Source organism: Cricetulus griseus, chromosome 6 (genome assembly GCF_003668045.3).
Source record: "Cricetulus griseus strain 17A/GY chromosome 6, alternate assembly CriGri-PICRH-1.0, whole genome shotgun sequence".
In the NCBI taxonomy this organism is placed as follows: domain Eukaryota; kingdom Metazoa; phylum Chordata; class Mammalia; order Rodentia; family Cricetidae; genus Cricetulus; species Cricetulus griseus.
The window spans coordinates 56360024-56386583 of record NC_048599.1 but is presented as its reverse complement, the minus strand read 5'-3'; the positions used below and the strand labels follow the sequence as shown (position 1 = coordinate 56386583).

General features: G+C 45.3%; 1 protein-coding gene across 3 annotated transcripts in view; it reads right to left on the bottom strand.

Annotated features, from left to right (window-relative positions):
* The window catches only part of Spg11 (SPG11 vesicle trafficking associated, spatacsin), a 70990-nt gene that overhangs the window by 3974 nt on the left and 40456 nt on the right, over window positions 1–26560 (bottom strand). For 2 of the 3 annotated variants that reach the window (XM_027421999.2, XM_027421998.2), the window contains exons 20-35: window positions 25684–25750; window positions 24029–24194; window positions 19118–19323; window positions 18373–18481; window positions 16745–16916; window positions 16059–16328; window positions 14567–14767; window positions 13833–13940; window positions 12674–12827; window positions 9623–9837; window positions 8283–9021; window positions 3399–3538; window positions 2240–2438; window positions 1763–1897; window positions 1446–1579; window positions 545–652 (exon numbers count right to left, since the gene is read on the bottom strand). In XM_027421999.2, coding sequence (XP_027277800.1) covers window positions 545–652; window positions 1446–1579; window positions 1763–1897; window positions 2240–2438; window positions 3399–3538; window positions 8283–9021; window positions 9623–9837; window positions 12674–12827; window positions 13833–13940; window positions 14567–14767; window positions 16059–16328; window positions 16745–16916; window positions 18373–18481; window positions 19118–19323; window positions 24029–24194; window positions 25684–25750 — 3123 coding nt within the window. The remainder of the gene's footprint in view (window positions 1–544; window positions 653–1445; window positions 1580–1762; window positions 1898–2239; window positions 2439–3398; window positions 3539–8282; window positions 9022–9622; window positions 9838–12673; window positions 12828–13832; window positions 13941–14566; window positions 14768–16058; window positions 16329–16744; window positions 16917–18372; window positions 18482–19117; window positions 19324–24028; window positions 24195–25683; window positions 25751–26560) is intronic. The other variant, XM_027422000.2, reaches the window with a different exon arrangement.

The following is a 26560-nucleotide window of genomic DNA, read 5'->3' as shown; positions in this document are numbered from 1 at the left end:
GAGTCAATTACAAAAAGCTTCTTGGTGGGGCTTTGTGTCCTTTTTCCTTTTTCTATGCTGGAATTTGTCTGGTTTGAACTGGGGCTGGGCTGGTACATGCCGCCAGTCTCTTGAGTTCCTAAGGTGTATGAGCCCTGTTATGTCTGCTCTGTCTAGCTTTAAAATCTTCCTGCCTGAGTCCTCTGTCAGAATGAGAGTCCCACCATGGTTCTCAGCAGCATATTTTGTTTGAAAATACAGAAATACTCTTCTAGCGTTTCAGCACAGCCTTAGCACTGACAGGCCTGGTTGGGGGTGGGGTGGGGTTCTTGCCAGAACAGGCACTTTTTATACAATAGGTTAAAGGCTGAGGTGACAAAGACAAACATTTTCTTCAATATTTAGCATCAATATCATGACAGTCTGAACTCTGCAGATGAAGTCACTGGTCATAGTGTGCACCCAGGGGAAGTCCCTGACCTTCCTGAACATTCTAGAGCCCCATACAGATGCATCCCAAGGGCAGGTGGGACTCATGTCCTGGAGTTCATTACTACATACGTACCGGATCTAGCTTCTTCCTCATCAGAACTTCAAAATAGTGCTTTTGATGCAGCAAGTCAAATATGTATGTCATCTCATTGTACCTTCCAATGCCAGTGAGGAGGCGTACCTAAGGGAAAGGGCACTTGAGCTGCTAAAGCCAAACCACTACTCTCACCAAATGCCAAAAGCTCCATGGTGAGAAGGGTGAATAATGAATGGTCAGGCTGCCATGCTTCATTCCCTCCCAATCATTCAACCGAGGCCTCTCTGGATAATTTGGAAATGAATCAGTGTCATTGGTTGTTACCCCCTTTTTTTTCTTCTTTTTTTTTAAGATTTATTTATCATGTATACAGTGCAGGCCAGAAGAGGGCACCAGATCCCATAACAGATGGTTGTGAGCCACCATGTAGTTGCTGGGAATTGAACTCAGGACCTTTGGAAGAACAGTCGGTGCTCTTAACCCCTGAGCCATCTCTCCAGCCCCCCTTTGTCGTCTTCTTTTTTTTTTAACTGACTACCAAGTGCTACAAAATGTCTCTGAGTGGGTGCTTCCTCTTGTCACTCATCCCACTAGGGTACATTTTACTTACCTAATTGGGGAGGCATAAAGGGCTTGAGTACTTCGTTTATACATCATACCCGAACCTTGCTTGGGGGAGAAACAGTTCTTTCCCCTAGAAAAGTTGACTTCCTTGCAAGAAGATACTGGGACATGGCAGGGGACATTCTGCTCTTTTGGAACACTTATTTTGACAAATCAACCAGCAACAGAGGGCTGAACTGTCTGGCTAGAAATCAAGTTGATATGAGGATCCAGAGGGCAGAATTCCCTGAGACTCTATCAACTGTGAGCTGGAGCCCTTGTCTTTCTCTTCAAAGCTGCCTCAGGATGAGAATGGATTTGAGGGACTACTCACCACCAGCCCATATTCCTCGTTGGGAGCCAAGTGGTTATCTGTAAGCATCCGGGCAGCCTGCAGGACTCTCATGATGCCCTCCATGTGGCACGTAAAGGTGAAGCAGTGGTGGGCCAGGATCAGGAGCTCTGTGGCTGGGTAGTAAATAGGATGTGGGTAAGGGGCTTGTAACTGCTGTTGACTTCTGCTTGGCAGGAAAGTGAAGGGCCTGTCTAGAAAACACTCTCATCCTCCACAGGCTTAAACTTAAATAGCAAAAACTGGAAGCAATCTAAAGGTACTACAACAGTACAAAAGTTTTAATTCTAAGAACTTACTGCAGGACAGCTCCCCGTGGGGGATGGAGGGAATCCTGTCCAGCAACTTCATGCCTACCAGTGTGCGGTCTTGACATACAGTGGTTAACTGAAGAAATGTCTGGCTTTCTGCTGGGTTGAAAGGCTGCTTTTCTCCTGCACAGAGAGATGGAGACAGGCAGTTTGCCATGAGAGAGCTGGCAGAAGGACCAGAGCATGGGGCCAGGAGGTCAACTTTGCACAGGCCTGGCAGCAGGAGGGAATGTTGACAACTCTTTCATCTGCCTTATAGGACAGGGGCAGTCTTCAGAGGCAGAACTATTCTATGATCATAATACAGAGCAGTAAGATGAATGTAAAAGTTTTTTGTTTTTGTTTTTCCTTACAAGAATCTGGAATCTTGAAAGGGCACAAGCTGTATGTGGCTTAATATTAGAATATTTCATACTGGGAAACAGTGCTGTCTGAGAGGTTGGGGAGGTCTGGAGAGAAGGGCACCTGTTCCCTCTGATGGGGTCAGCAGCTCTCGTGTGACTTCTTCGGCCACTAATTCAGCCACAGTGTCTGGCTCAAGGCCCTGGGTGCTGATGAAGACTTGGGCTTGTCTGCATTTGTCAGGCCGCTGAGAAGCCAAGATTGTCCGGAGCATGGTTTCACTGTCCCTGGCAGCAACATCAGCATAGGAGCAGCCCAACTCCTAAGTGGAAGATAACAGAAGCAGAGTCATGCTTTAAGCAAAAAGTAAGAGGATGCGTTCTGAAATGTGTGGGCAGACCACTGTCGCCTGAGTTTAGCAATCCCAGAGCCCCAGATGCAGCCAGTAGTATACTGTCTGGTCCTGTCACTTCACCAAGCCACTTCACCTCGTGTTGAATGCTGATCTTTTCTGTCAGACAGTGTAAAGGAATGGAATGAAATGTGAAAGACCCCTTATTGTTCCTGGAGCATAAGCCGAGGCCTAAGTTTCCAGAAATCCCCAGTCTGAGGCAAAGGGCTGCTTAGCCTTGTTTCCCTCACATTCTTGCACTTTCTGGCTGTTTCTCAACCAGCACAGGGCCACACACAAATCCTGGCTGCTCTGTTTTTTTTTTTTTTTTGTTTTGTTTTTTTTGTTTTTTTTTTTTTGTTTTTTTTTTGAATAAGGGGATGAAAGAGGAGAAAGGGTTTTGCTACACAGCCCAGGCTGGCCTCAAACTCCTGACAATCCTCCTGCTTCAGTGTCCCAAGTCCTGGGATTAGAGGCTTAAGCCTTCAGTCTTTGTATGTATCAACTGTGATGTTTGAACCATAAAGCAAAATCTAATGCATGAAGTCTAGAAGAAACTCAAGTTCAAATTATTATAGAGAAGAGGTAGGAGCCCATGGAAGGTAAATATCTTGCCCTACCTTTCTGGTTGGTTGAGCTACATCCAGGACTCAAACTGACATGGCATCCTCCTCACTAGTCCCCAGGTGGGCCAACATCTTGACAAGGGCCTTATGTACAAGTCATAGTTCCTCATAGTTGCTCATGCTAGGCAAGCACTCTACCACTGACCTGTAGCCCCACTCTTTGATGATTGCCATCTGAAGAGCTGCCTCCACAATGTCCGAAGTCTACCCCAGATTCCCACTTCCCTCCCAGACAGTGCTCTTGTGGGATCCCCCTCACACATACCTTGGCAAGTTCATACAGACAGAGGACCTGCCTGCAGTAGTTCTTCCCGTGGAGGCACTTGCTTGTGAGAGCTTGGAGATTCCTTGCCACTTCATCAGTAGATGGCGCCATCATGAACGACTGACTATCCAAACTTGAAGCTGAAAGCAAATCCAGGTCTGAAGGGAGCTTTGGGCTGGCCTTTCCCCGTCTCCCCATGACTTCATCATTCTGAAAAGCACCCCTAAACTCAACTCCCATGATGCTCCTCAGTCTAGGACTACTTCTGACAGAACCCCTTTCAGGAAATCCAACCATGATTTCTTCAGTGATCTCACACTAGCTCCAACTCAAGGCTTCCTGCATGCTCTAGAGGTCAGCACCAAGACGCCATCAGACACCGCTGCTCCTGAATTCCGCCTTGTGTTTCATAGCCAGCACATCTACTGATCTCCAGAACATCTCTCAACCTCCTTGGTCCTCACTTCACCCTGCTCTGCCTCTGACTGCCAGCCACCCTTCTCCTTCAAACCACTCCTCCACAGACTCATTCTGGGTTTTTGGAAAGGAAATCTTAGGGCCAGGCATACAGCTCAGTGGCAGAGGGCTTACCTAGCACATTTCTAAAGGCCTTAGGTTCAATACCAGTACTGTAAAAATCCTAAGCCTTAACTTGAAATAGGAGAAATGTTTCTTGGTAAAAGGTTTCTATAAAGAAAAAATAAAAGAATATATAATAATTTGTTGTTTCCTTTTTGTTCCTTAGCATCTCATTCTTAGCACCAGCTGGCCTGAAACTCTCTTTGTAGCCCAGGCTGGCCTTAAGTTTGAAGTGATTCTGCTTTAGCTTCCCAAGTGCTTAGATTATAGATGTGAGCTGCCACCCTATTTATGTAACACAGATTTTACTATCAATAACACCATTAAACTATGGTACATCCATTCAGTCCCAGTAAAATAATCTTTCCCCATTAGAGAGCCCATTGGTACATCCCGACAGGGAAAACATGTAGGTTATATGATAGACTCTAACTTTGGGGGAAATGTTTTATATGTGTTTGCACTGGCATGCAGAAAATAACATACCACGCATGCAAAAAATTGGCATTCTGAGAGCTTTGAAAAGATAGCATTGAATTTTCACACACTTTGTGACTGTGCTGTCATTTGTTACACTGAGCATGTTAATTTAAACTTCTATGCTTAAAATATTAAGCACCATGAGCTGAAGATACAGTTCACTCAGCTGAGTGCTTGCTCAGCATGCATGAAGTCCTGTGCTCCACTGCCATCATCACGTAAGTTACGTGGCACTAGCTTGTAATCCTGCCACTCTAGAAGTGGACACGGATATTCAGGAAAAGTTACGGCCACCCCTGGCCATATAGTGATACAAACAAACAGAAAAACAGCTGAAGTCTAAAACACACTTTAAAAGTGAAGCAGGGTGTTGGGGGGCATCTTCTGATCCCAGTCCTTGGGGGTGGGAGATCAAGAGTTCAAGGTCATCCTTGGCTACATAGCCAAGTGGGAGGACAACGTGGGCTATGTCTCAAAACACAACAAACAAATCCCAAATGATGGTGGTGATAATAAATGAAGCACAACTCAGACCATGTTAATCCTTCACTAAGGGCACTGAGTTCTCGTTAGATGAAATGGACTCACTCCACTCTTCCCCCCACTGAACTCTGACCACATATAATAAAGATATACAGTGGCTATATGAGGAAGCTGAGAAGTACAACACAGCAAGCAAACTGAAGATGATCAGAATTGGCATTTTTCCCATCTCTAGTAATCTGTACTAGAGATAGTACAGGGAGCGTGGAGGTGGAGGAGAGACTGTACGTGTGTCCGTACATAGGTGCACTCAAGCACTAGCACTGGTTTTAAGGTGGGGCCTAAACTCTTGTGCTTACTCTCCGCTGCCCTGGCATCCAAGCCACCTCTTGGCTGTGGTGCTAGAGACTGCAATGGCAGTTGAGTGAGTTATGGTTGGGAAGAGGTAAATCCATATTGCTCTTAAAAAAAAAAAAAAGATTTATTGATTACAGTGTTCTGCCTGCATGTATGCCTGCATGCCAGAAGAGGGCGCCAGACCTCATTATAGATGGTTGTGAGCCACCATGTGGCTGCTGGGAATTGAACTCAGGACCTCTGGAAGAACAGCCAGTGCTCTTAACCTCTGAGCCATCTCTCTAGCCCCCATATTGTTTTTTGGAGAGAGAATCCAGGTTCATTTCCCAGTACCCACATAACAGCTGACAACCAACCCTAACTCCTGTTCCAGGGATTGGATGCCCTCTTCTGTCTGCTGAGGGCAATGGATCCACATGGTGCACAAACAAGGTCTACATAGTGAGTTCCAGGCCAGCCAGGACTACATAGACCCTGCGTCAAAAAGGTGTGAGGGGCTGAAGAAATGGCTCAGCAGTTAAGAACACTGGCTGCTCTTCTAGGGAATCCCAGTTTGATTCCAAGAATCCACATGGAGACTCACAACTGTAACTGTTTCCACTGGATCCAATACCTTGTACCGGCCTCTGTGGACACCAGGCACGCATGGTGTACATATATACACACACACAGTGAAAAACACCCATGCACATTTCTTAAAAGAAAACAGTCCAAATAATTCAAAAAACAGGAAATAATCAAAAATCACAAACTATCTAAACTCATCCAAAAGATAACCTTAGTAGTTGCATAATTACAAAAGGGATTCATGATTATAAATATTCTTTATTAAGACTCTGGATGCAGATTTGAGGAAATAACATCAAGTCAGCCACAGTGGCTCATGGCATGAATCCAAGCACTTGAGAGGTGGAGGTAGGAGAGTCGGGATTCAGCATCACCTCAGGCACAGAGAGAACTAAAGGTCAGCCTAGGCTACATAAAATCCCTGGAAGGGATGGGGTGGGAATGGCATTCAGAAAATTAAAATGAAATAAAATTCCAATTTATGAAACCAGAATTACCCCAACTGCTTAAAAATAAAAATAAAATGCCCTGTCGGGCATCGGTGGAGCATGCCTTTAATGCCAGCACTAGGGAGGCAGAGGCAGGCAGATCTCTTCTGAGTTCAAGGGCAGCCTGGTCTACAAAGCTACACAGAGAAACCCTGTCTCAAAAAATCAAAATAAATAAATAACCAGACAAAAACTATTTTTTAGTAATAAACCACAGCTGGGTTTGGTGGTGCACACCTTTAGTCCCAGCACTCTAAAAGCAGGCAGATCTCTGTGAGTTTGAGCCTAGCCTGGTCTACAGAGTGAGTTCCAGGACAGTCAGGGCTATGTCGAGGGACCCTGTCTCAAAGTCAAACATGTGGTGGCTCCAGAGAAAAGAGCAGGAGCAAGAGGAAGAGAGCGATTTCCTGCTTGTCCCTGCTTATATTCTGAGTCTGCCTGCTATGTCACTTCCTGCCTGGATCACAAGACTTCTTTTTACTACATTTCCCAGAATCCCCCCTCGACTCCTAGTCCTACCTATCTTACTTCCCTATTGGCCAACAGTACTTTATTTATCAACCAATAAGACAAACACATACACACAAGGACTTCCCCCATCACTGAACTAGAGAATATTCCTCAAGAAAATGAATACAAGGTCCTCAGCTGAAGAGCTAACCAATCCCAGCTGTATCTATCAAAGGGTAACATGTCTACCTGGGAACACAAGGTCAGTACGGTATTTAAAATTAGTATCTTGGGCTGGAAAGATGGCTCAGAGGTTAAGAACACTAACTACTCTTCCAGAGGTCCTGAGTTCAATTCCCAGCAACCACATGGTGGCTCACAACCATCTGTAATGAGATCTGGTGCCCTCTTCTCCTGTGCAGGCATACATGGAGGCAGAATGTTGTAAACATAATAAATAAATCTAAAAAAAATTAGTATCATATTAATAGTTCACAGAAGGAAAAAACAAACATGACCAGATCAAAGGTGCAGAGACAAACACTAAACAATGGCGATAAAAATCCATCTCCAAACTCAGAGCAGAATAAGGCCGAGTGCTTTCCTCCTAAGATCAGCAGCTAGGAAGTATGCCACGGTCACCCCTCCTAACATAGTTTTAGCCCAGCCAGCATAATGACAAAAAGTGAGAGTGATGGTGACACAGAACCCTCTCTATTTATACATGACATGTCTATGAAAAAAAAAAAAAAAACCAAGAATAAGAAAACAGGGAAAAGCAAGTTCAATACAAATAACAAAATAACACAAAAGTCTATTCTATTTCTATATGCTACCAATGTATAATTATAAACTCTTAAACAAAGATTTGACTTTTAATTCTGTGTTTGTGTATGTGTGAGTGCAGCAGAGTTTAGAAGGTGTTGGCCCCTTGGAGCTAGAATTACAGGTCGTGTGATTGGCCTAACTTGGATGCTGGAAACCAAACTGGCCCCTGCCAAGGTGGTTTATGTGCTTTATATTATTTTTTTCCTTCTAGACCTGGCTGTCTTGGAACTTGGTATGTAGACCAAACTGGCCTTGAATTCATTGACATCCACTTGTCCCTGCCTCCTGAATGCTGACATTAAAGGCATAAGCTCACATGCCTGGGTATTTGTTTGTTTGTTTGTTTGTTTTGAGATAGTTTGATTATGTAGCCCTTGGCTGGCCTCAAACTTATGGGCAATCCTGCTTCTGCCTCCCAGTGCTGGCTTATATAACTTCAGTCAACTAAACTAGCTATCAGCCAAACTCGATTCCCCTACCTGAGCTATACACTAAAGGGTGTTACTTTATTGACTAGTTAATTACCTTGTAAATGCATTACTTGGGGAAAAGTTACTGTCTCCTTATTTAGTGTAAATCCCAAGAGGTCCTCCTTTTAGGAGACAGCGCCACACCATGTGGCAAAGAGGACAATGTGTCACCCTTTACTTACCGCTATGGACTTTCCGAAGAGGGACACTAGGGCTCTCCTGGTCCTCAGGCAGCACAGCACTTGGGAGAAGGGCACGGATCTCCGAGTGCCCGTCTTCCACGCTGGCCTCTGCGGAGGCCAAGGCTCTGCAGTGCAACACTAGCGCTACATCCTGACTGTAGAAGTGGAAATACCGGCACACTCTACTTGCTTCGTGCACACAGCCGCCATCCAGCAGGTGTCCAACCAGAACATTCAGTGATTCCCGCTCCTTGCAGTCCAGTGTGTTCTCACACATCTCTTTGGATGGAAGACCATTAGGGTCTAAGTATTTGGATGTGTTCAAAGCAGCAAGCTTGGAGAAGGAAAACTCATCGGCTAAGCTATCAAAGGACAGTTCCACATCAGCTGACTTCTGCTGAGAGGGGCTGGGCCGGGTTTCCTCTGGGCGGGCGTGCTGGGTGATGCGGCAGATCCAGGTCTGTTTCTCCAGCGCTTCCAGCTCCTCCAAGGGAACAGGCTCTTCTCGGGCGAGCCAGTGCCCCACCAGTGTGAGCAACAGATGGCGCTCCTCAAGATCGTCTTGCTCAGTGGGGTGCTCACTCACCACAGGGACCTGACTGGAGAAGAAGGAAGAGGCTGCCCTGTTGGAAATGGAGTTTTTCTTAAAAATTTCATGGCATTTTTTCCAGAAGTCAATTCTTGTGTGTTTGCGGGGCCACTGCTGAGTGTGTTTCAGGGTCTTCATTTCCTGGGCTAGCTGTGAAATTGAACAAAGCAGACTTCAGCCTGGCAGCGGGTAAAGAACGCAGCCTCCCGGATGTTAATGCTCCCTCCTAAGTCGTGCTGGCTACAAGCACATCTGATGAGTACAGACAAGGACAAGCCTGGGCTGCAGAAAGTGCTGGGCACAAACCTGTGCACAGCTAGTATAAGAACAATTCTCAGTGCATCCAACTGAGAGAGGCCCAGAGAAAGCCACCTTATGTTTATCCTGTTCAAAGGAAACAGCTCAAGCTTATACCACAGCAATGGTTCTCAATCTTCCTAAGGCTGTCCCCTTTAATACAGTTCCTCATGGTATGGTGACCCCCAACCATAAAATTATTTTTCTTACCACTTCATAACTGTAATTTTGCTGTTATGATCTGTAACATAAATAGCTGACAGGCAGGATGTCTGATATGTGACCTCCAGCTTGAGAACTGCTGTTTTACAGGCCATGCTTACATCAAAAATATGTATTCTTCAACATATGCAAAGTGTGTTCACTTCTGAAGCAATGTGCAGAGGGCCATGTCACCTATGAACTGCATCCCATTGGTTCTCTGTTAGGACTGTGAGTAACTTAAACGATCTACCTGTTCAATCACCAAGCTGTCCACAGGTAATGCGGCTAACTCTGCCACTCTCCTGGCCACAGCAAACTGTCCATCTGCCTTCAGCTTTTCCAAAATAGATCTACACTCATGCTGAAAATTCTCAGCGCTGTAGCTGGTAATAACAGCTGGGTTGATGGCTACAGGCGTGTCCTTCAAGATCTGGCTGAGGACACACAGCTTCTGCACATCTGGACCTGTGTGGAAGAGAGGACACAGTCACACAACAGTGCTGCAGTGTCCGAAGTGTGGGCAAACACTAGTGTGAGAGAAGGAGAGACAAATACAGGACTTCCTTTTCCCGTTTTTCTTGTTTGTTTTTGGTTTTTGAGACAGGGTAGCACATAGCCCAGGCTGGTCTTGAACTCATTACATAGCCAAGGAAAACGAACTCCTGACTCTTCAGTCTCTACTTCCCAAGTGCCTACAGGTGTGTGGCATGTGTCCCATACAAAGGGATCTTTTTCTGGATGGTGGTGGCACATACCATTAATCCCAGCACTAGGGAGGCAGAGGCAGGCGGATCTCTGTCAGTTCGAAGCCAGCCTGGTCTACAAGTCGAGTTCCATCCAGGGTAAGCTCCAAAGCTACAGAGAAACCAAAACAAAACAAAACCAAACAAACAAACAAAAAAACCCAATGAATCTTTTATTTTGACCTATTACAGAAGCCTTAAGTTCCGTTCCCTACATAATCAAAATGCTAACTGCTCTCTCTCTCTTCACACAAACACATATGCATATGGATATATATATGTAAATATGAATATGTACATTTATATTATATGGCATTTAGCATTTTCAGTGTACATATGTGTGCATGTATGGGTGTGGGTGTGTGGGTGTGTGTGTGTATACCTTACGAAGCCTTTAGTCAAAGTTTGGTTGAACTTTGCCCACCTTGCTGTAAGAACTGGTAGAGACTAGATTAGCACATGAAATCAACCTCTATTATACACACATGGCTTTTATTAGACAGAACCTCACTGTTAGTCCAGACTGACCTCAGTTTCATGGCAATTCTCCTACCTCAGCCTCTTGGACATTGGTATTATAGGTGTGAGCCACCACGCCCAGCTAAGTGTCTAAGACTGGTGCTCTCCAATGCCATAGCAATATGCTAACCTTGGAGTTGGAGACAATGACTCAGGCTAGCATTCTCTCTCTCTCTCTCTCTCTCTCTCTCTCTCTCTCTCTCTCTGTGTGTGTGTGTGTGTGTGTGTGTGTGTGTGTGTGTGTGTATGTTAGTGTGTTTCTGTCTCTCTCATTTGTTTCTATTTCCATCAAATTTGTTTGGTCATTTGTTCACTCAATACCAGTATCATATGGAAGGGACATAGGCTTGTAGGGCAGCTTCGAGTGTTCTGGCCAGTCCTCAGGCATGGCTACTGCACACTATATCAGAGTGGAGCAATGTTTGTTCCAACTGCTATTTACTCAATACAGGGAGAGCCAGCTACACTCCCTGTTGTCCCTGGAGAGGACTATCCTAGTAACACTAGGAATTTTAGGACTGTGAGTACATCTTGATAGTGCACAGCCTAACTAGCATTGCAAAACAGATGAACAGACACAGTAAGGATTCTCTATCAATACTGTGTGGTTGGGTTTGCTCCTGTTTCCAAGTAGTATTATGTGAATGAAGCCTATGCATGTCCAATTACAAGGAAAGGCACGAGAGGCATCTCATGTAGACTACTTCTGATTTAGGTACTTCTAGAGACAGGGACACACCATACAACAGCCACCAGTACAGGCATGCCTTCTCTCTTTGCTGGCACCATAGAAAACACAAATGTTTTTCTGGGTTTTTGAGACACTCTTGTTAAGTAGCCCACACTGGCCTCAGATCTTCCTGCATCAATCAGCCTCCCAGATACAAGAACTACAGAGTAAAACACAGGCTTTGAAAAAGTATTCTTGCTTGTAGCAATGTGTTGCAGTTTGCTTTTTTATTGCTGTGCTACAACATCCTGACCAAAAGCAACTTGGGGAGGAAAAGGTTTCTTTCAGCTGACACTTCCAGGTAACTGCCTATCACAGAGAGCAGTCAGGGCAGGAACTGGAAGCAGGAACTGCGGCAGAGACCATGGACAAGTACTGCTTACAGGCTTGCTCCTCTGCCTTGGGCTCAGCCAGCTTTTGTAACCCAGGACCAGCTGCCCTGGGGTGGCACTGCCCACAGTGGGCTGGACCCTCCCATGTCAAACAACTGAGACAATCCCTCATAGATATGACCATGTCAATCAACAACCGAGACAATCCCTCATAGATATGACCACAGGCCAATCTGCTCTGAGCAACTGCTCAATCGAGAACCTCTCTTCCCAGGCAGCTGTTGGTTGAGTGAACTTGACAAAACACTAAACAACATACACAGTTACCAGCTAGTGCCACCCTGCAATGCTGCATGTTAGAAACACCCCTTTCTCTTCCCGTCATAAAACCTGGAGCCTATGCTGTCTGGCACGGAGCCCAGCACTCTGCCAGTGTTCTATGGAACGTGTGCTCTTTAGTTGAACATGTGTGAGTTTCAGGCAGTACAACAGGAGGACACTGTCATCCAACAACAACCTGAAAGACCCAAATTTTGATGTGATCGGCAACAATCTTAGAAAGTGCCAACATCTGGAGGAATCCACACACACAAAAGAAGCAGCCCAAATTGTCCCTGAGATGTTCACAATTAGTAATTATTTCTGAAACAGAGTTTGTGGCCATGAGCAATGAGGACATGTTATAGTTACCTGATAGAGAGGAAAACAATGACCCATCAATACAGATGTGTGTGTGTGTGTGTGTGTGTGTGTGTGTGTGTGTGTGTGTGTGTGTGTGTGTGTCCATGTGACAACTGTTTAGAAGGACTGGTTGCATCATGGTTGATGCCACTATTACAGATGACCTCTTCACACTTAGTTGTGGATGTCAGTGTGATGCTATCTATCCGTGCACTCTAATATTCTGAATGCCCTCCAAAAATAATTCAATATGGGAGCTAACTTCTGGCAGCAGCTTCAGGGCAACTCTGGCTTACCATCAGAGAAGAGGTGCTCAGTCCCGACAAGCAGCTGGAGAACCTTCCCCAGCTCATACTGTGTCTGGCATTGCTGCGGCATCAGTTTCAAAAGGAAGCAAACCTGATCCTTCATCCACGTGGAAGGAAGGACCCTCACAGCCATTGTGTCAAGCTAAGAAAAACAAGAAAATGAAAAAGCAGAGCACCCAGATTTGGGAACAGGAAATCCAAAATACTTCTAAGGGTACTCTCTTGTGGACCTATCACAAAGGGAGTGTCTGGGCATCTGACAGAATGGTAGGAAGCAGAGATGGGCTCAAAGGACAGTTCTGCTACTTTTCAGGAAGTGCTGATATTGGGGCTATGTGTATGAAAGTCAACTCAAACACTGGGAAGCATGGAGTTCCCTGGCTTAAATTCTTCATACTATCAAATTAGTTCCCCTGTGTACCACTGTGAAATTAACCAACTATGTTTCACTTGGCAGCTTCCTAGAGGGGGTCTGGGTTGAACTCAGAAGGTTTTAAATTCATATTATGAAGATCATGTAGAAGACTTTCTAACCTCTGTTGAAGAGAATTCCAAGTTCCAGGTCAGCCCAGGCTACAGAGCAATACAATGTCTCAAAAACCCTCATTTGAGTAGACATTTCCTTTCTTTTTAAAATACCAAAGATGCTCTCTTTCATTTACTCTGTGTGTGAGAGAGACGTGATGAGGGAGCTGGCCCTCTCCTTCTACTCTCCACCCTGGGTTCTGGGGACAGCAAACCTGCTGATCCATCTCAATGGCCCCCAAACAAACAAAAGACAAAACATTTTCCTCTCACAGAAAATAAAGCAGTGTCCTGCATTTGTCACTGTCAGGGCCACCCCAGATGGACAAAATGTGGCTGTTGACTATCCCCCTCTTTCTGGGTCCACAGCAGGAACCATCAATCTTTGCCCCATTAAGTTTGGCTGCATCGCCAAGACACAGATTGCAGTAACCATTCTGTGAGGCTTCTCTGTGGCAACTAGGTCACCTCAACACCTGCCTGGCTTCTCTGCAATGACACAAGTGACTCAGCAGTCGTGTGACACAATTCCTTGCCTGCTGCCCCCCCATGCCAGCCACCAGCACAAGAGCCCCGCCAACCAACTTCAGATGGGAGAGGAGGGCACGCAATTCCAGCCTACCGTCTCAAGGCTTTTCTGGAACTCCACAAGCTTAACTTTGGCTTTCTCGTAATTCTTGAAGAACATACATAGTTCATACATCTCCATAATCAACAGAAGTGGGGAATCCTTCGAAGAAGAGTTGAAATTAGAAAATCAGAACATCAAATTCTATTAATAACAGCTTCCAGATCAAATTAAGTCTCATGTGTTAGTTCCTTTTGGGGGAAAAAAAAAAATCCACGAATCCATTGCTAGTTAGTCTACAGACCGTCCACTAGGTGACACTATGCCCCGACAAGCATTTGTGGAGGCAAAAATGCTGTTCTGTGGTACCAACCAGACTATTTTGGAGGGGTTGTTAGGCCAGAAAAGAGAAATTTTGGATTAGAAAGGATGAATCTAAACTGTGAGTGTGCCCACTTATTAAAGCACTTGAGCCTGTGTGGTTTCAGCTATGTGAGCTTTAGTTACTAGACTGTAAAACAAAGGTGATACCACTTCATACCAAACATTATTTTTATATTGTGAGAACTTACTAAACTGATGCATATAAGCACTCTTTTAAATAAATGTGTATCTCAAAGGTCCTGGGGTCTGACGCCTAACACTAAATACACATTGTAGCTCTATTGTTATCTCTTGTCAGCTTACTAAGAAAAAGCCAAGGAGTGCTCTCCCTTGAGCACTGAAGTTCTGGGAAGACCTGAAGAGTGAATGAGTGTGTATGTGAGTGTGTGTACATATAAAAATACCTTAATGAAAAGCCGGAAGCCTCGGATGAGAGTATGGCTCTTCTGCCTTGTCAATACAGTTCTCCAGATCATGGACAGGTCCTCAAGGCTCCAGGAATGATCCTCTACTGAGGCCTGGATGTGTCCCATTGCTTCAGCTGCAACCCTGTCCTCCACAGAGGTGACAATCCAAACACAGAGACAGGGCACAGCACTAGCCCCCTGCCGTTGGATAAGAATGTTCAAAATGAAGGAACTGGGCCTGGGTTATACGGATTCACCAAGGGCACAGATGGGCCTTCCCTCAGAAGAGGTCACTGTTTCTCTGTTCAGGTCGCTCATAAAGCCTCCAGACACGACACAAACTGATGACTAAGCAAGGAACTACCATGAACTGTCCTGAAGGATGTGGCAGGGAAAGGCCACAGAGAGGGACGGATCTCCATTAATTAGCTGAAATTAAAGACTAAATGTCTCCCTTCTCCATCGAGGGAGGAGGATGCCCACCCAGCAGAGCTTTCTCGTGATGGCCAGCCAGGGTCCAAGCTCTGACAGCTGGCTTCACCAGTGTCAAGAGACAAGGAAGAAGCTTAGTGGCTGGGACAGCCTGAGCTGTGGAAGCATGGGCACTGTGAGTGACCCTGGCAGCAAGTGCAGGAGCCTCACTATGGTCCCCAACGCCCATTACAGCCCTTCCTGCCTGCTGCTTGCTTCCCTTCTTCCTTCTTCTTTCTCCTCTCTCCATTTGGATTCTGGGTGTATAAGCATGTGTGTGCTGAGGCTCACAGAAGCTAAGAAGGACAATGGATGCCCTAGGGCTGGAGTGACAGGCAGTGTAGGCAACAAGCACTCTTAATCACTGAGCCAACTCTCCAGTCCTAGTTTGCTTTTTTAAATGTATTGTATGCGTGCATGTTTGTATGCATGCATGTGCATGGATGCCATGGAACATGTATGGAGGTCAGAGGACAACCTGTAGGAATCAGTTGTCTTCCTCCTTCCACCTTGTGAGTTCCAGGAATCAAACTCAGGCTGTCAAGTTTGGTGGCAAGTGCCTTTACCTGCTGAGCCACCTCACTGGCCCTTGTTTTGTTCTTTTGTGTGGTTGTTACTTTACTTTTCAAAAAGGCTTATTTTGCTTTTTATTATGTGTGTGTTGAGTGTCTCTGGGGGGTCTGTGCACACTAGTGTTGCGCCCAGGAAGCCTAGGAGCGTTGGGGCCACTGGAGTTTGAGGTACAAGTAGCTGTGTACCACACGTATGGGTGCTGGGAACCAGACCCAGGTCCTCTGTGAGCACAATACATGCTCACAACCACTGAGCCATCTCTCTAACCTTTGTTTTGTTTTTTTTTAGACAGGCTTTTACCTTATGGCCCAGGTTAGCCTCAAATTTTCCGTCCTCCTAACTAAACCACCCAAGTAAGTGGGATTCCAGGCACCACCACTATGCCCAGTTCTTCTCTACCTTATTGCTTTCTGGCTCCTCAATTTAGGCTTCTCGTGCCCCTCACCTGGAGACAAGAGGCCAGGACACTGAGGATCGGAGCCCGATGTTTCACTGCCTCAGTGAGGAGCCAGCACCAAGAGGCTGACTCTTCTGAGCACTGGTGGAGAATTTCAAAGAAATCCCTCATCTCCTCTTTGTTTTTCTGGAGTTCCTGGAGGTACTTGTGGTCTTGATCACCATCTTCTCTAGAGATGGACCCTGATGACAGTTTCTCAAAAGCCAGCTTCAGGTGGCTCTGGAGGACTGGGCTGAAGTACTGAAGAAGAGATTTCACCTGGAGAGCAGATGGTTAAAATATACTTGATGTTCCTTTCACCTAGAGGAAGTACATTCAGAGAGGCTCAAAGTACATCTTATGATGCTGAGCTGTGTCAGAGGTGACCGTGATGTTTCCAAAGTCATCTCACTTATCTGCAGTAATGTCCTGCTATTTGGCCCAAGGTGGCCTAGAACTTGCAATCCTGCCTTCTCAGTCTCCCTAGTAATGAGATGACAGACCTGAGCCACCACAATTGGTTGCTTTTGAGGGATCCTGAGTGAACTACCATGTTCAACCTGGAACCCTGGAAACTTGTCCAAACTCTGTACCTACGATTACCCTTTTGCCTGACGCCAGTCTAATGAACGCAACAAACATGGGTCTCACAGCAGACAAAAACACAAAGAACACTGTTTTGGAAGTGTGTTTACCTCTTCTGGGTGGTAGCTATGGAGTTGGCTGTGAACCAGGAACTGCAACCAATCGTTTGCTTTGGCACATTCTCTAAGGTAGGACACGCTCAGTTTCAAATTGTGGACTGTGCAGAACTGTAACACTAATGTCCACTGGCTGCTGGATTCACTGGACAACCTATAATCAGAACTGGGGATGGATAGCAGAAGGAAAAAAATACTGAAATACAGCTCAAAGGCCAGACATGGTAGTGCATTTTTGCACTCAGGAGGCAGAGGCAGGGGATGTATACGAGTTTAAAGGCCAGCTTGGTCTATAGAGTGAGTTCCAGATGAGCTACAGATCCATGGTGAGAGCCTGTATCAGAAAAATCGAAATAAGTAAGCAAATAAGATGGATAAGTGGTTGAGAGAACTTACTTCTCCTGCATGGAACCCGGGTTTGGTTCCAGCACCCATGTCAGGTGGCTCACAACGGCCTGTAGTTCTAATTCCAAGGAGTCAATACCATTGGCTGCCATGGGCACCTGCACACATAAACACACACATACACACACACACACACACACACACACACACACACACACACACCCCTGTAATATAGATCTAGTTTAAAACTTGGAAATTGGTAAAAATCAAATTAACCAGAGCATAGTATCTTTAAAAAAGAAAAACAACAAAACAGACAAAAACCCTTTCTACCAGAGTAGGCAGTATCACCCAGGAAAGAACAAATGCTTAATATGCATGAGGCTGTGGTTTGATCTCATTGTGGTAAAAATAAAAATAATTTAAAAATACATAAAATATGTAAAAATAAGAAAAATATATGCTTCTCAAAATATATCAAATATTTATTAGACTTCTTAAAAAAAAAAAAGAAAAAGAAAGCTAGCCAGGTATGGTGGTGCACACCTTTAATCCAGGCAGAGGTAGGCAAGTCTTAGAGTTCTAGGCCAGCCTGGCCTACAGAGCAATTTTCAGGACAGCCAAGACAACACAGTGAAATCCTGTCTTGAAAAACAAACCAAGCTTGGCGGTGGTGGCTCATGCCTTTAATCCCAGCACTTGGAGGCAGAGACAAGTGGAACTCTCTGAGTTCGAGACCAGCCTGGTTTACAAGAATGAGTGCCAGGACAGGCTCCAAAGCTACACAGAGAAACCCTATCTCAAAAAAACAAAACAAAAAACAAATAAACAAAACAACAACAACAAAAACAAAACAAACCACCTCTCCTGGGCTGGAGAGATGGCTCACCAGTTTAAAAACACCTGCTATTCTTGCAAAGGACCCGTGTTCAGCTCTAGCACACACATGGTGGCTCACAACCTTTGGTAACTTTAGTTCCAAGGGATCTGATGCCCTTCTTTGGCCTCCAAGGACACTGAGTTCATGTGGAACACAGACACACATGCAGACAAAACAATTCTAAGAGCCCACCACCTCTCTTGCCTACAAGGAGGAACAGACTTCCTTTTCAGCTGTACAGTGGGAATCCCAGAGGTAAGAGGCAACATTTTGCCTGCTCTATGCTGGTTGAGGAAGACCAGGATTCTGATGAAAGAGCAAGATACTGGAAGATCAAGCAAACACAGGCTGGCACAGTCAGGTTTACTAGAAGAGGCCGGGGCTGCTGCTCACAAACCTGTTCAAACCTTGCTGCGCGATGCTACTCCACACACTTTCTTCCAAAAGAACGAGCAACTCTTCTGTGGTGGCCTTGTCACCATCAGCAAGCTTAGACAATTTTTCAGCTATAAGAAATACCAGCAAGAAAGACCTAAGTGTGGGCACAGTGACACAGCCCCATAGCCCCAGCTATTCAGGACCCCGAGGAAGAGGACTGCTCGGGTACAGGAGCTTGGGGTTACGTGAGCAAGACAAAACACAGTAGGACCCCATCTCCAAAGAACCAAAACCAAGAAAAAGCCCAATAATAAGATCAAAGCTATCAAGAGCATATGTGTGTGTGTATTCCGTGTGTGTGTGTGTGTGTGTGTGTGTGTGTGTGTGTGTGTGTGTGTGTGTTCAATAGAAAAAGTCAGGACCTGGGCACTTCTGTTCAGGTAATGAGGCTCAGGATCATTCAAAGCCAATTAAAATGACCTCCAAGAAAGTGAGATACAGGCCCGGTGGTGGTGGCACACACCCTTAATCCCAGTACTCGGGAGGCAGAGGCAGGAGGATCTCTGTGAGTTCGAGGTCAGCCTGGTCTCCAAAGAGAGTTCCAGAACAGCCAGGGCCACACAGAGAAACCCTGTTTGGAAAAAAAGAGAAAGGAAGTGAGGTATAATATGAACTGTGCAAGAAAAGGGAAAAGTGCCATTTCTGCCTAATGCTTTTGATTACCCCATGCTTCCTCTGGGCAAAGCAGAGCAAAGGTGCTGTACCTAGAGACTCTCTGGTAAAGCTGGGTTGACTGTCTTCATTTCTACACTTGTAGCCCAGAATCACATTTGCCATTTTCATGTCAACTCTGAGCTTGAGGCTGCCAAGACCAAGCAATTCTAAGAAGCAAACACAGGCAGCCCCTACTGAAGGGCTGTGGGAGGAAGCGAGCCCTAAGGTATAGGCCTCATTGCCTACTTGTTGGATCCTGAAATATATAAAAAAAAAATCAGCACTATATCAGACAGAAGCATTATTTTCCACACTGATTGGAGACCTAGCTCAGTGGTTAAAGATCCTGCTGCACAAGTGAGAGGACCTCAGCTCATACCTCAGCACTCACAGATGAGGGGGCCAGGAAGATGGCTCAGTGGGCAAAGTTATTTTGTACCCAGCCCAACAACTTGGGTTTGACCCCAGAGTCACATAGTGCAGAGAACCAACTCACAGGCCTTGTCTGCTAGGCTAGGGAGATGGCTCAACAGTTAAGAGTGCTTACACTCTTGTTGAAGACCCAAGTTAGGTTCCTAGCACCCATGCCAGGGAGCTTGTAGACTGTAACGCCAACTCCAGGTGTCCTGACACCCTCTTTTAGATTCCCTCACGCACATGTTCAACCCCTCCTCCCACTAGACACACAATGAAAATAAAATAGAATCTTAAAACAAAAAGTTATCCTCTGATTTCCAAGGGTATCTTGGTATACACACACACACACACACACACACACACACACACACACACACAGACGGAGACACGATTTTAAAAAACCAGGTGGTGGTGGTGCATGCCTTTAATCCCAGCACTTGGAAGGCAGAGGCAGGTGAATCTCTGTGAGTTTGAGGCCAGCCTGGTCTACAGAGTAAATTCCAGGACAGCCAACGCTACACAGAGAAACCTTATCTTGAAAAACCAAAAATGAAACAAAACAAAAACAAAACACCTGCTTCTCACAAGGACAAGGAAACGAAATTGCCTTAGTGATAGGCAGAGAGCTCTGTATTTGCTCTCTTGCTCCCTCCCTTTCCTGTTTGTTCATTTGGGCTCCAGGGAACCTTTTTTATTTTGGGCACTATAACCCTATTTCCTTAGATTTAAATTAGGATAAACAAACAAACAAACAAACAAACAAACAAAACAAAACAAAAAAACAGGGTTTCTCTGTGTAGCCCTGGCTGTCCTGTAACTTGCTCTGTAGACCAGGCTGTCCTAGAACTCATAGACTTGCTTACCTCTGCCTCCTGAGTGCTGGGATTAAAAAGTGTGTGCCTTTTTAATCTTTTTAACACTGCCTGGCATAATTGGGGAAATTTTAATAAGCATGTAATGCACTCACTACACACAGACAATGGCAATGCCAAAGTTGTGGAACTTCCTTTTTTCTTAGGAAAATTAGTGATTTTCTTTCTCCAGGGAGATTTGGAGAGCCAAGTGTCAGTGGGACCAGTCCAGTCCAGATTTAGGCGACACTAATAACTACCCAGCTGTCCCTTCTCATCTCTGCTTATATTTCTGAGTTCAGCAGAGTTTTATGAGATGATCCACAACATGGCAGTTTTCTCTCCACTCTCTGCTTTAGTGCACCTGTTGAAAGTAGTTTTCTTTCCTAATTCCTTGGAAAGGGGTCTGCAGGAGGTATTACTTCTTCTCTACTGTAAGTGGGTTATTGGTAAGAACAATAATGAGCTTTGTGGTTCGCAACTGGTAAGAATCCATAAAAAGCATCATTGTGCAGCTTGTAAAGAAACGGCTGCAGGAAAAGATTAGAACAGCCGCACTTCTTGTCTGAATTGGCATACACTCAAGGCAGGCCACAGTGACAACTATTTCACAGAAATGGTCTACTGGGACCAGCATGAGGTGTGCTACAGCAGTTTGCTGGGCCAATTTAGAGTTCAAAGTTCTTTTTGCCACTGTGGCCTTCGAGGTCCACATCCCAGATAAATCAAGTTCCAAAGACAGAAATTAGGACAAAGACTCCTTCAGATAACAAGGCACAAGGCACAATTGTGGTGCTTCCATGACTAACGCAGAAGAAAAAGATCTCAAAAGCAGAAAAACTACACCTATCTTTGCAAAGATGTCACTGAAAAAAAGGATCATGGGAAGACATCAGTATCCCAGCACACCTGCCATATGATCACACCTGCCCTGCCAGACTGAGTTTAAATGACAGAACCCTCCAAGACATTTAGGGCACTGATCAAACTGGATTCAGCCAGTTCACGGCATCTTGCTCTAGGGCAGTGGTTCTCAACCTTCCTAATACTCTGACCCTTTAATACAGTTCTTCATGCTATGACCCCCAACCATCAAATTATTTTAGTTGCTACTTCATAACTACAATTTTGCTACTGTTATGAACTGTAATGTAAATATTTTTGGAGACCCAGGTTTGCCAAAAGGGTCACGACACACAGGCTGAGAATCGCTGCTCTAAGGGCAAACAAAATACCCTGGTCCTACTGTGCCAGCCCTGCTGAGCCAGCGCCGCTCATAATGCTACCGTCTGTGACTTGACGACTGTAGCAGCATTACTGATTTGTGTGAGACGTGGCCAATATCAACACCTGACTCTTCTATGAAGGGAGCTGGTTTCCAAAGCTGTTTCCATAGAATGGCTGAGGTGAGACTAGAATCCAGGCCTCACTCAGCGGCCATCTGCTTGGTGGATAGCTGTTGTGGCTGAATTATGTCTGGGGGGACAAATCAATCTTGTTTCAGCAGTGACAGTCCGCACGGTGCTTGCTGCAGTGTCCTCCACAACCCCGTATCACAGGCCTGCCTAGATAAGTCACGGGCGCTGGGAGACAGCTGTGCTTATGTTATCAGAGCCTGGCATTGCAAACAGGCAAACAAAGAGATGCCAGGTACAGCAATGGCTGTGGTACCAGAGGCACCAGGTCAGCTTATTCGGTCACTTAGGTGGAGGGTGGAAAGGCAGAACACAAATGGACCCCAGTGTGAGTGTGGAGGTCAGAGGACCATTTGTAGTAGTCAGCCCTCTTCTTCCACCATGTATATCCTAGGAATCAAACGCAGGCTGTTAGGCTTGGTGGCAAGCTCCTTCACCTGCTGAGCTGTATTGCTGGCCCTAGATTTAAACTAAAGCACCTGTTCACACTTCACAGCACTGTAGCTTCTACCTTTACCCAGGGCACATGAAGACCTTTCAAAAGCATTGCACTCGTGATCAGAGTCAAGTCTGGCTATGAACACGAGCAACCTAGAAAACCAATGTTTATCTTTTAAGATTTATTTTTATTTTATATGTATGAGCATTTGTCTTACTCTACGTCTGTGCAACATGTGTGTTCAATGCCATGGAGGCGGGAAACGGGCGTCAGGTCCCCTGGAACTGGAGTTACAATCTGTTGTGAGCTGCCATGTAGGTGCTTGGAATTGAACCCAGGTCCTCTGGAAGAGCATTCAGTGCTATTAAGCCACTAAGCCATCTCTCAAGCTCCAAGGTTAACATCTGAAGGTGCATTTTAGAGGACTCAGCTGTACATTTATATACATAAAAAGTTTTCTAGCAAGATATACAAGACATTGCCAACCCTGTAATATGAAGAATTGGAGCCCAGACTCCTGTCTTTGACTCCCACCTTTCTGAACTACTAAACTACTTTACCATGAAAACTTACTACTAAAACAAAGCTTTTAGTTGTTGTTGCTTGTTTTGGTTTTTCAAGATAGGGTTTCTCTGTATAGCCCTGGATGTCCTGGAACTCACTTTGTAGACCAAGCTGGCCTCAAACTCACTGAGATCTGCCTGCCTCTGCCTCCTGAGTACTGGGATTAAAGGCGTGTGCCACCACCACCCAGCTAAAACAAAGTTTAAAATGCATCACTGTGTTATAAAACAAAACAAACCATATTTCCCTGTCAGCTACATCAAATAGTTCTCCTAATTCTGTATGAAGTGGAATATAAAAGACAGCTTATGAATATAAAATGCACCCTTGTATAGAATTCCTCTGCTGCAGCTGCTAGTGCCTGAGCCACTGTCGCATGACTTTAAAACGTGTCTCTTTTGAGAGTTATTGTTTTACTTTTTCCCCTGGCAAATATTGTACACAATAAAGCCAAAAACTTGAAATACAAAAAAAGGGGGGCACAATGAAAACAAAATCACTACCGAATACAATCACTATAGTTCCCACCCACCTCAGTGATCTGGGGCTGCTTGGCGTCTGGACAGGGTCTAATCCTGAATTTCAGATCAGTATATTGCTCAATCCTTATCAGCGAAGCTTCTTGTTGCAGTTGATGTCAGTTATCACAGAGACTACCCCAGAGTGCCCAGCCCCTGACTGGGACATCTAGGCCACATCACCTTCCTCAAGGTTCAGGGGTCTATGTGGAAATGGGACCAGAAGACTGGGGAGCCAGAGGCAGTGGATGATGTCAAGAAAACAGTGCTCACCAGACACAGCGGGGCGGGTACATGTGAACTTGAAGAGTGTGACAGCGTGCACAAGACCACAGAAGCTCAGTCAGACGCAATCCCAGCCCGGAGCTGGGAAGGCACGAAGCCCCACGCCTAGCTGAGGAGCAGCTGCCATTTGACTGCTGCTGGGAGGGGGAGAGTCCTGTTCTTTAGTGGAGTGACACCTGGTATACTGGCCACACTCCAGGGCAGGCCTCAGGCTCAGCTGTAGTCAGCCCACACAAAGTGGGGTCAAGGGGACACGGACACACAGAACATGAAGCTGGGAAAGTAGGGAGGTGGGGACACCTGGGAGGAACTGAGGTGAGGGGACGAATATGATCAAAATGCATCACACGAAATTCTCAAACATTTAAAACAATGACAACATGGTTAATGATCAGTCTCACTGCTTTTTAAGATGTACCAGTAAAATACACATATGCTTTTTAAGAGCGGAAATTGGGCTCTCGACACTTACAGTTGTTTGGGAGTCTTACTCTTGATTAACTCCTGGACCAGAAAAGTACCAAAGGCAAATGATGGGCGTCCGTGATGTAAATAATACGCATAATTCAGACGTTCCACTACAGCGTATTTACTCACCAGGTCAGGGCTGGAAAAATGTGGGAGACGGTTGGTTGTATCTGGGGAGAAAGCAAAGCACATCAACCCTGGCCACATGACCAGCACTGTGTGTGCAGGGCTGCTGCGATTATTCTGCACACTGTACAAGGCATACAGAACATGTTTAATTCATAAAACAGATGCATCAGAAAAAATATTTTTTTTCCATTTTGGTTTTCGAGGCAGGGTTTCTTTGTAGCCCTGGCTGTCTTGGAACTCACCCTATAGACCAAGCTGGCCTCAAACTCAGAGAGCCTCCTGCCTCCCCGAGTGCTGGGATTAAAGGCAAATGCCACCACTGCCCACCCATCATAGAAAATTCTTTTTTTTTTTTTTTTTTTTTTTTGAGACCGGGTTTCACTGTGTAATCTTGGCTGTCTGGAACTCACTCTGTAGACTAGGCGGGTCTAGAACTCACAGAGATCTGCCTGGCCTCTGCCTCCGAAGAGCTAGGATTAAAGGTGTACACTGCCTGGCTTGAAAATTCATTTTTTATTCCTGGGGGTTATAGCTCAGTGCTAGAGTGCTTGATCAGAAAATTCATTTTTAGGTAGTCAATATGTTTGACACATATCTACTATATTTTTGAGGTCAAACGTTTTTGAGATACTTCCTGAGCACAGATAGTATGAATTTAACATTACAAGCATGGAGACAGAGGCATTGTCTATGATATTAAACACTAACCCTAACCTCAAGAGAAACAGAAATGGAGTGTTTAAAATGGCACAACACTCAAAAGAATTCTTATACCCTGCAGACGACAGCAGTGTGTGTGGGCCTGGTATGTAATAAATGAGAGTGGTAAAACGCCTTGTTCTTAGGGATGAGACTGGAGCTCAGTTGGTACACTGCTTGCATAAAGCCCTGTACTTGATCCCCAGAACCATCTAAGTCAGATGTGGTATAAACTCAAGTACCCCAGAACCAGGGAGGTAGAGGCAGGAGGATCAGATATCCAAGGTCAATCTGACTACACAGCAAGTTCAAGACCAGCCTGGGCTATCTGAGACCCTGTCTCAAAAACATGTCAACCAACCAAACTCAAAACACCCTGTCATCTTTACAACACATGAGAGGGATACTATTATTAGCCTTATTTTAAAGAGCACTATGCTTAAGGTCAGACAGTCATTACAAGGTGAAACCATAATTTATTGTCTGTCAACACCAACACTCAAAACAGGGGATTCTGAAAAGGAAGAGCTGCAGAGAGGCACATATCTGCTCCGTAACATGCTGTCCTAGAAACTCAACATACAGACTTTCAATTTACATGTTCTCAATTAGTTTCAAGGAATGTGTCTTCCATTGAGAAGTACTTTTACTTTTACAATAGAAAGCACTGGAAAAAAGGGATTAACTTTATGTATAAAAATTTCTACTCTTATGCCAGGATAGGCTCCAAAGCTACACAGAGAAACCCTGTCTCGAAAAATCAAAAAAAAAAAAAAATTCTACTCTTAATATGACCTGAATGCTTCCAAAGCAAGAAATCCCATGACTTACCTCCTATTGCTAGTGTGTTGGCAGACTGCCAGCCAAACAATCTGCTAGGATCAAAGGGTGGCAAAGACTGAAAAGGAGTAAAAGTCAATCAGACTCAAAAGTTTATTGACCCTAAAACAAATAAACAAAATGATAGAAGGACCTACAGAGGAAGTCATTTTGTAGGACTCTGGTAGAATGTTTGCTAGCACACATGTATTAAGGAACAAAAGGAGCTTATGATAAGGATATCCTTTTATTAGAAAAACACCAGCCAAAGGCAAGCCAGAGCGTGCCAGGGGCAGCAAGGCAGGCAGGCCAGAGAGAAGGGCTCTCATGTGCCTTGCAGCCCCTTAAAACTCTATCACGAGTCATCCTGACCTCACCTTGACTACGCCCTGACAGGCGTGGTCAGGCACACTATAGCCAGCTTCTAGCAGGCATGGCTTACACTGTCCCCTACACACATGGGACCCTAACCTTGATCCTCAGAATGAAACACAGCTAAATACTCTCTCTCTGAACATAAATTCTTTGAACACAGCCCCTCCCCATACCATACCCTCCCCCAAACATGAAACAGCTCCTAAGGACCGTCATTCAAGGCTGGTCTTTGATCTTTGCATACATGGACACACATGTGTACTTGCACACACATGAAGACCCACAAGAACATAAAAGTGCACACAGACAAAGAGCTGCCAGGGCGCCAGGCATGGTGGTGTGTGCCCACAGTGCCCACGTTCAGGAGGCTGGGGCAAGAGGATCACTTGAGCACAGGAGTTGGAGATGAGCCTGGGCAACACAGTTAGACATTGCTTTAAAATAAATAAACAGCCAGGTGTGGTGCACACCTGTAACACCAGCACTTGGGCAGCAGAAGAGGGGGGATCAGGAA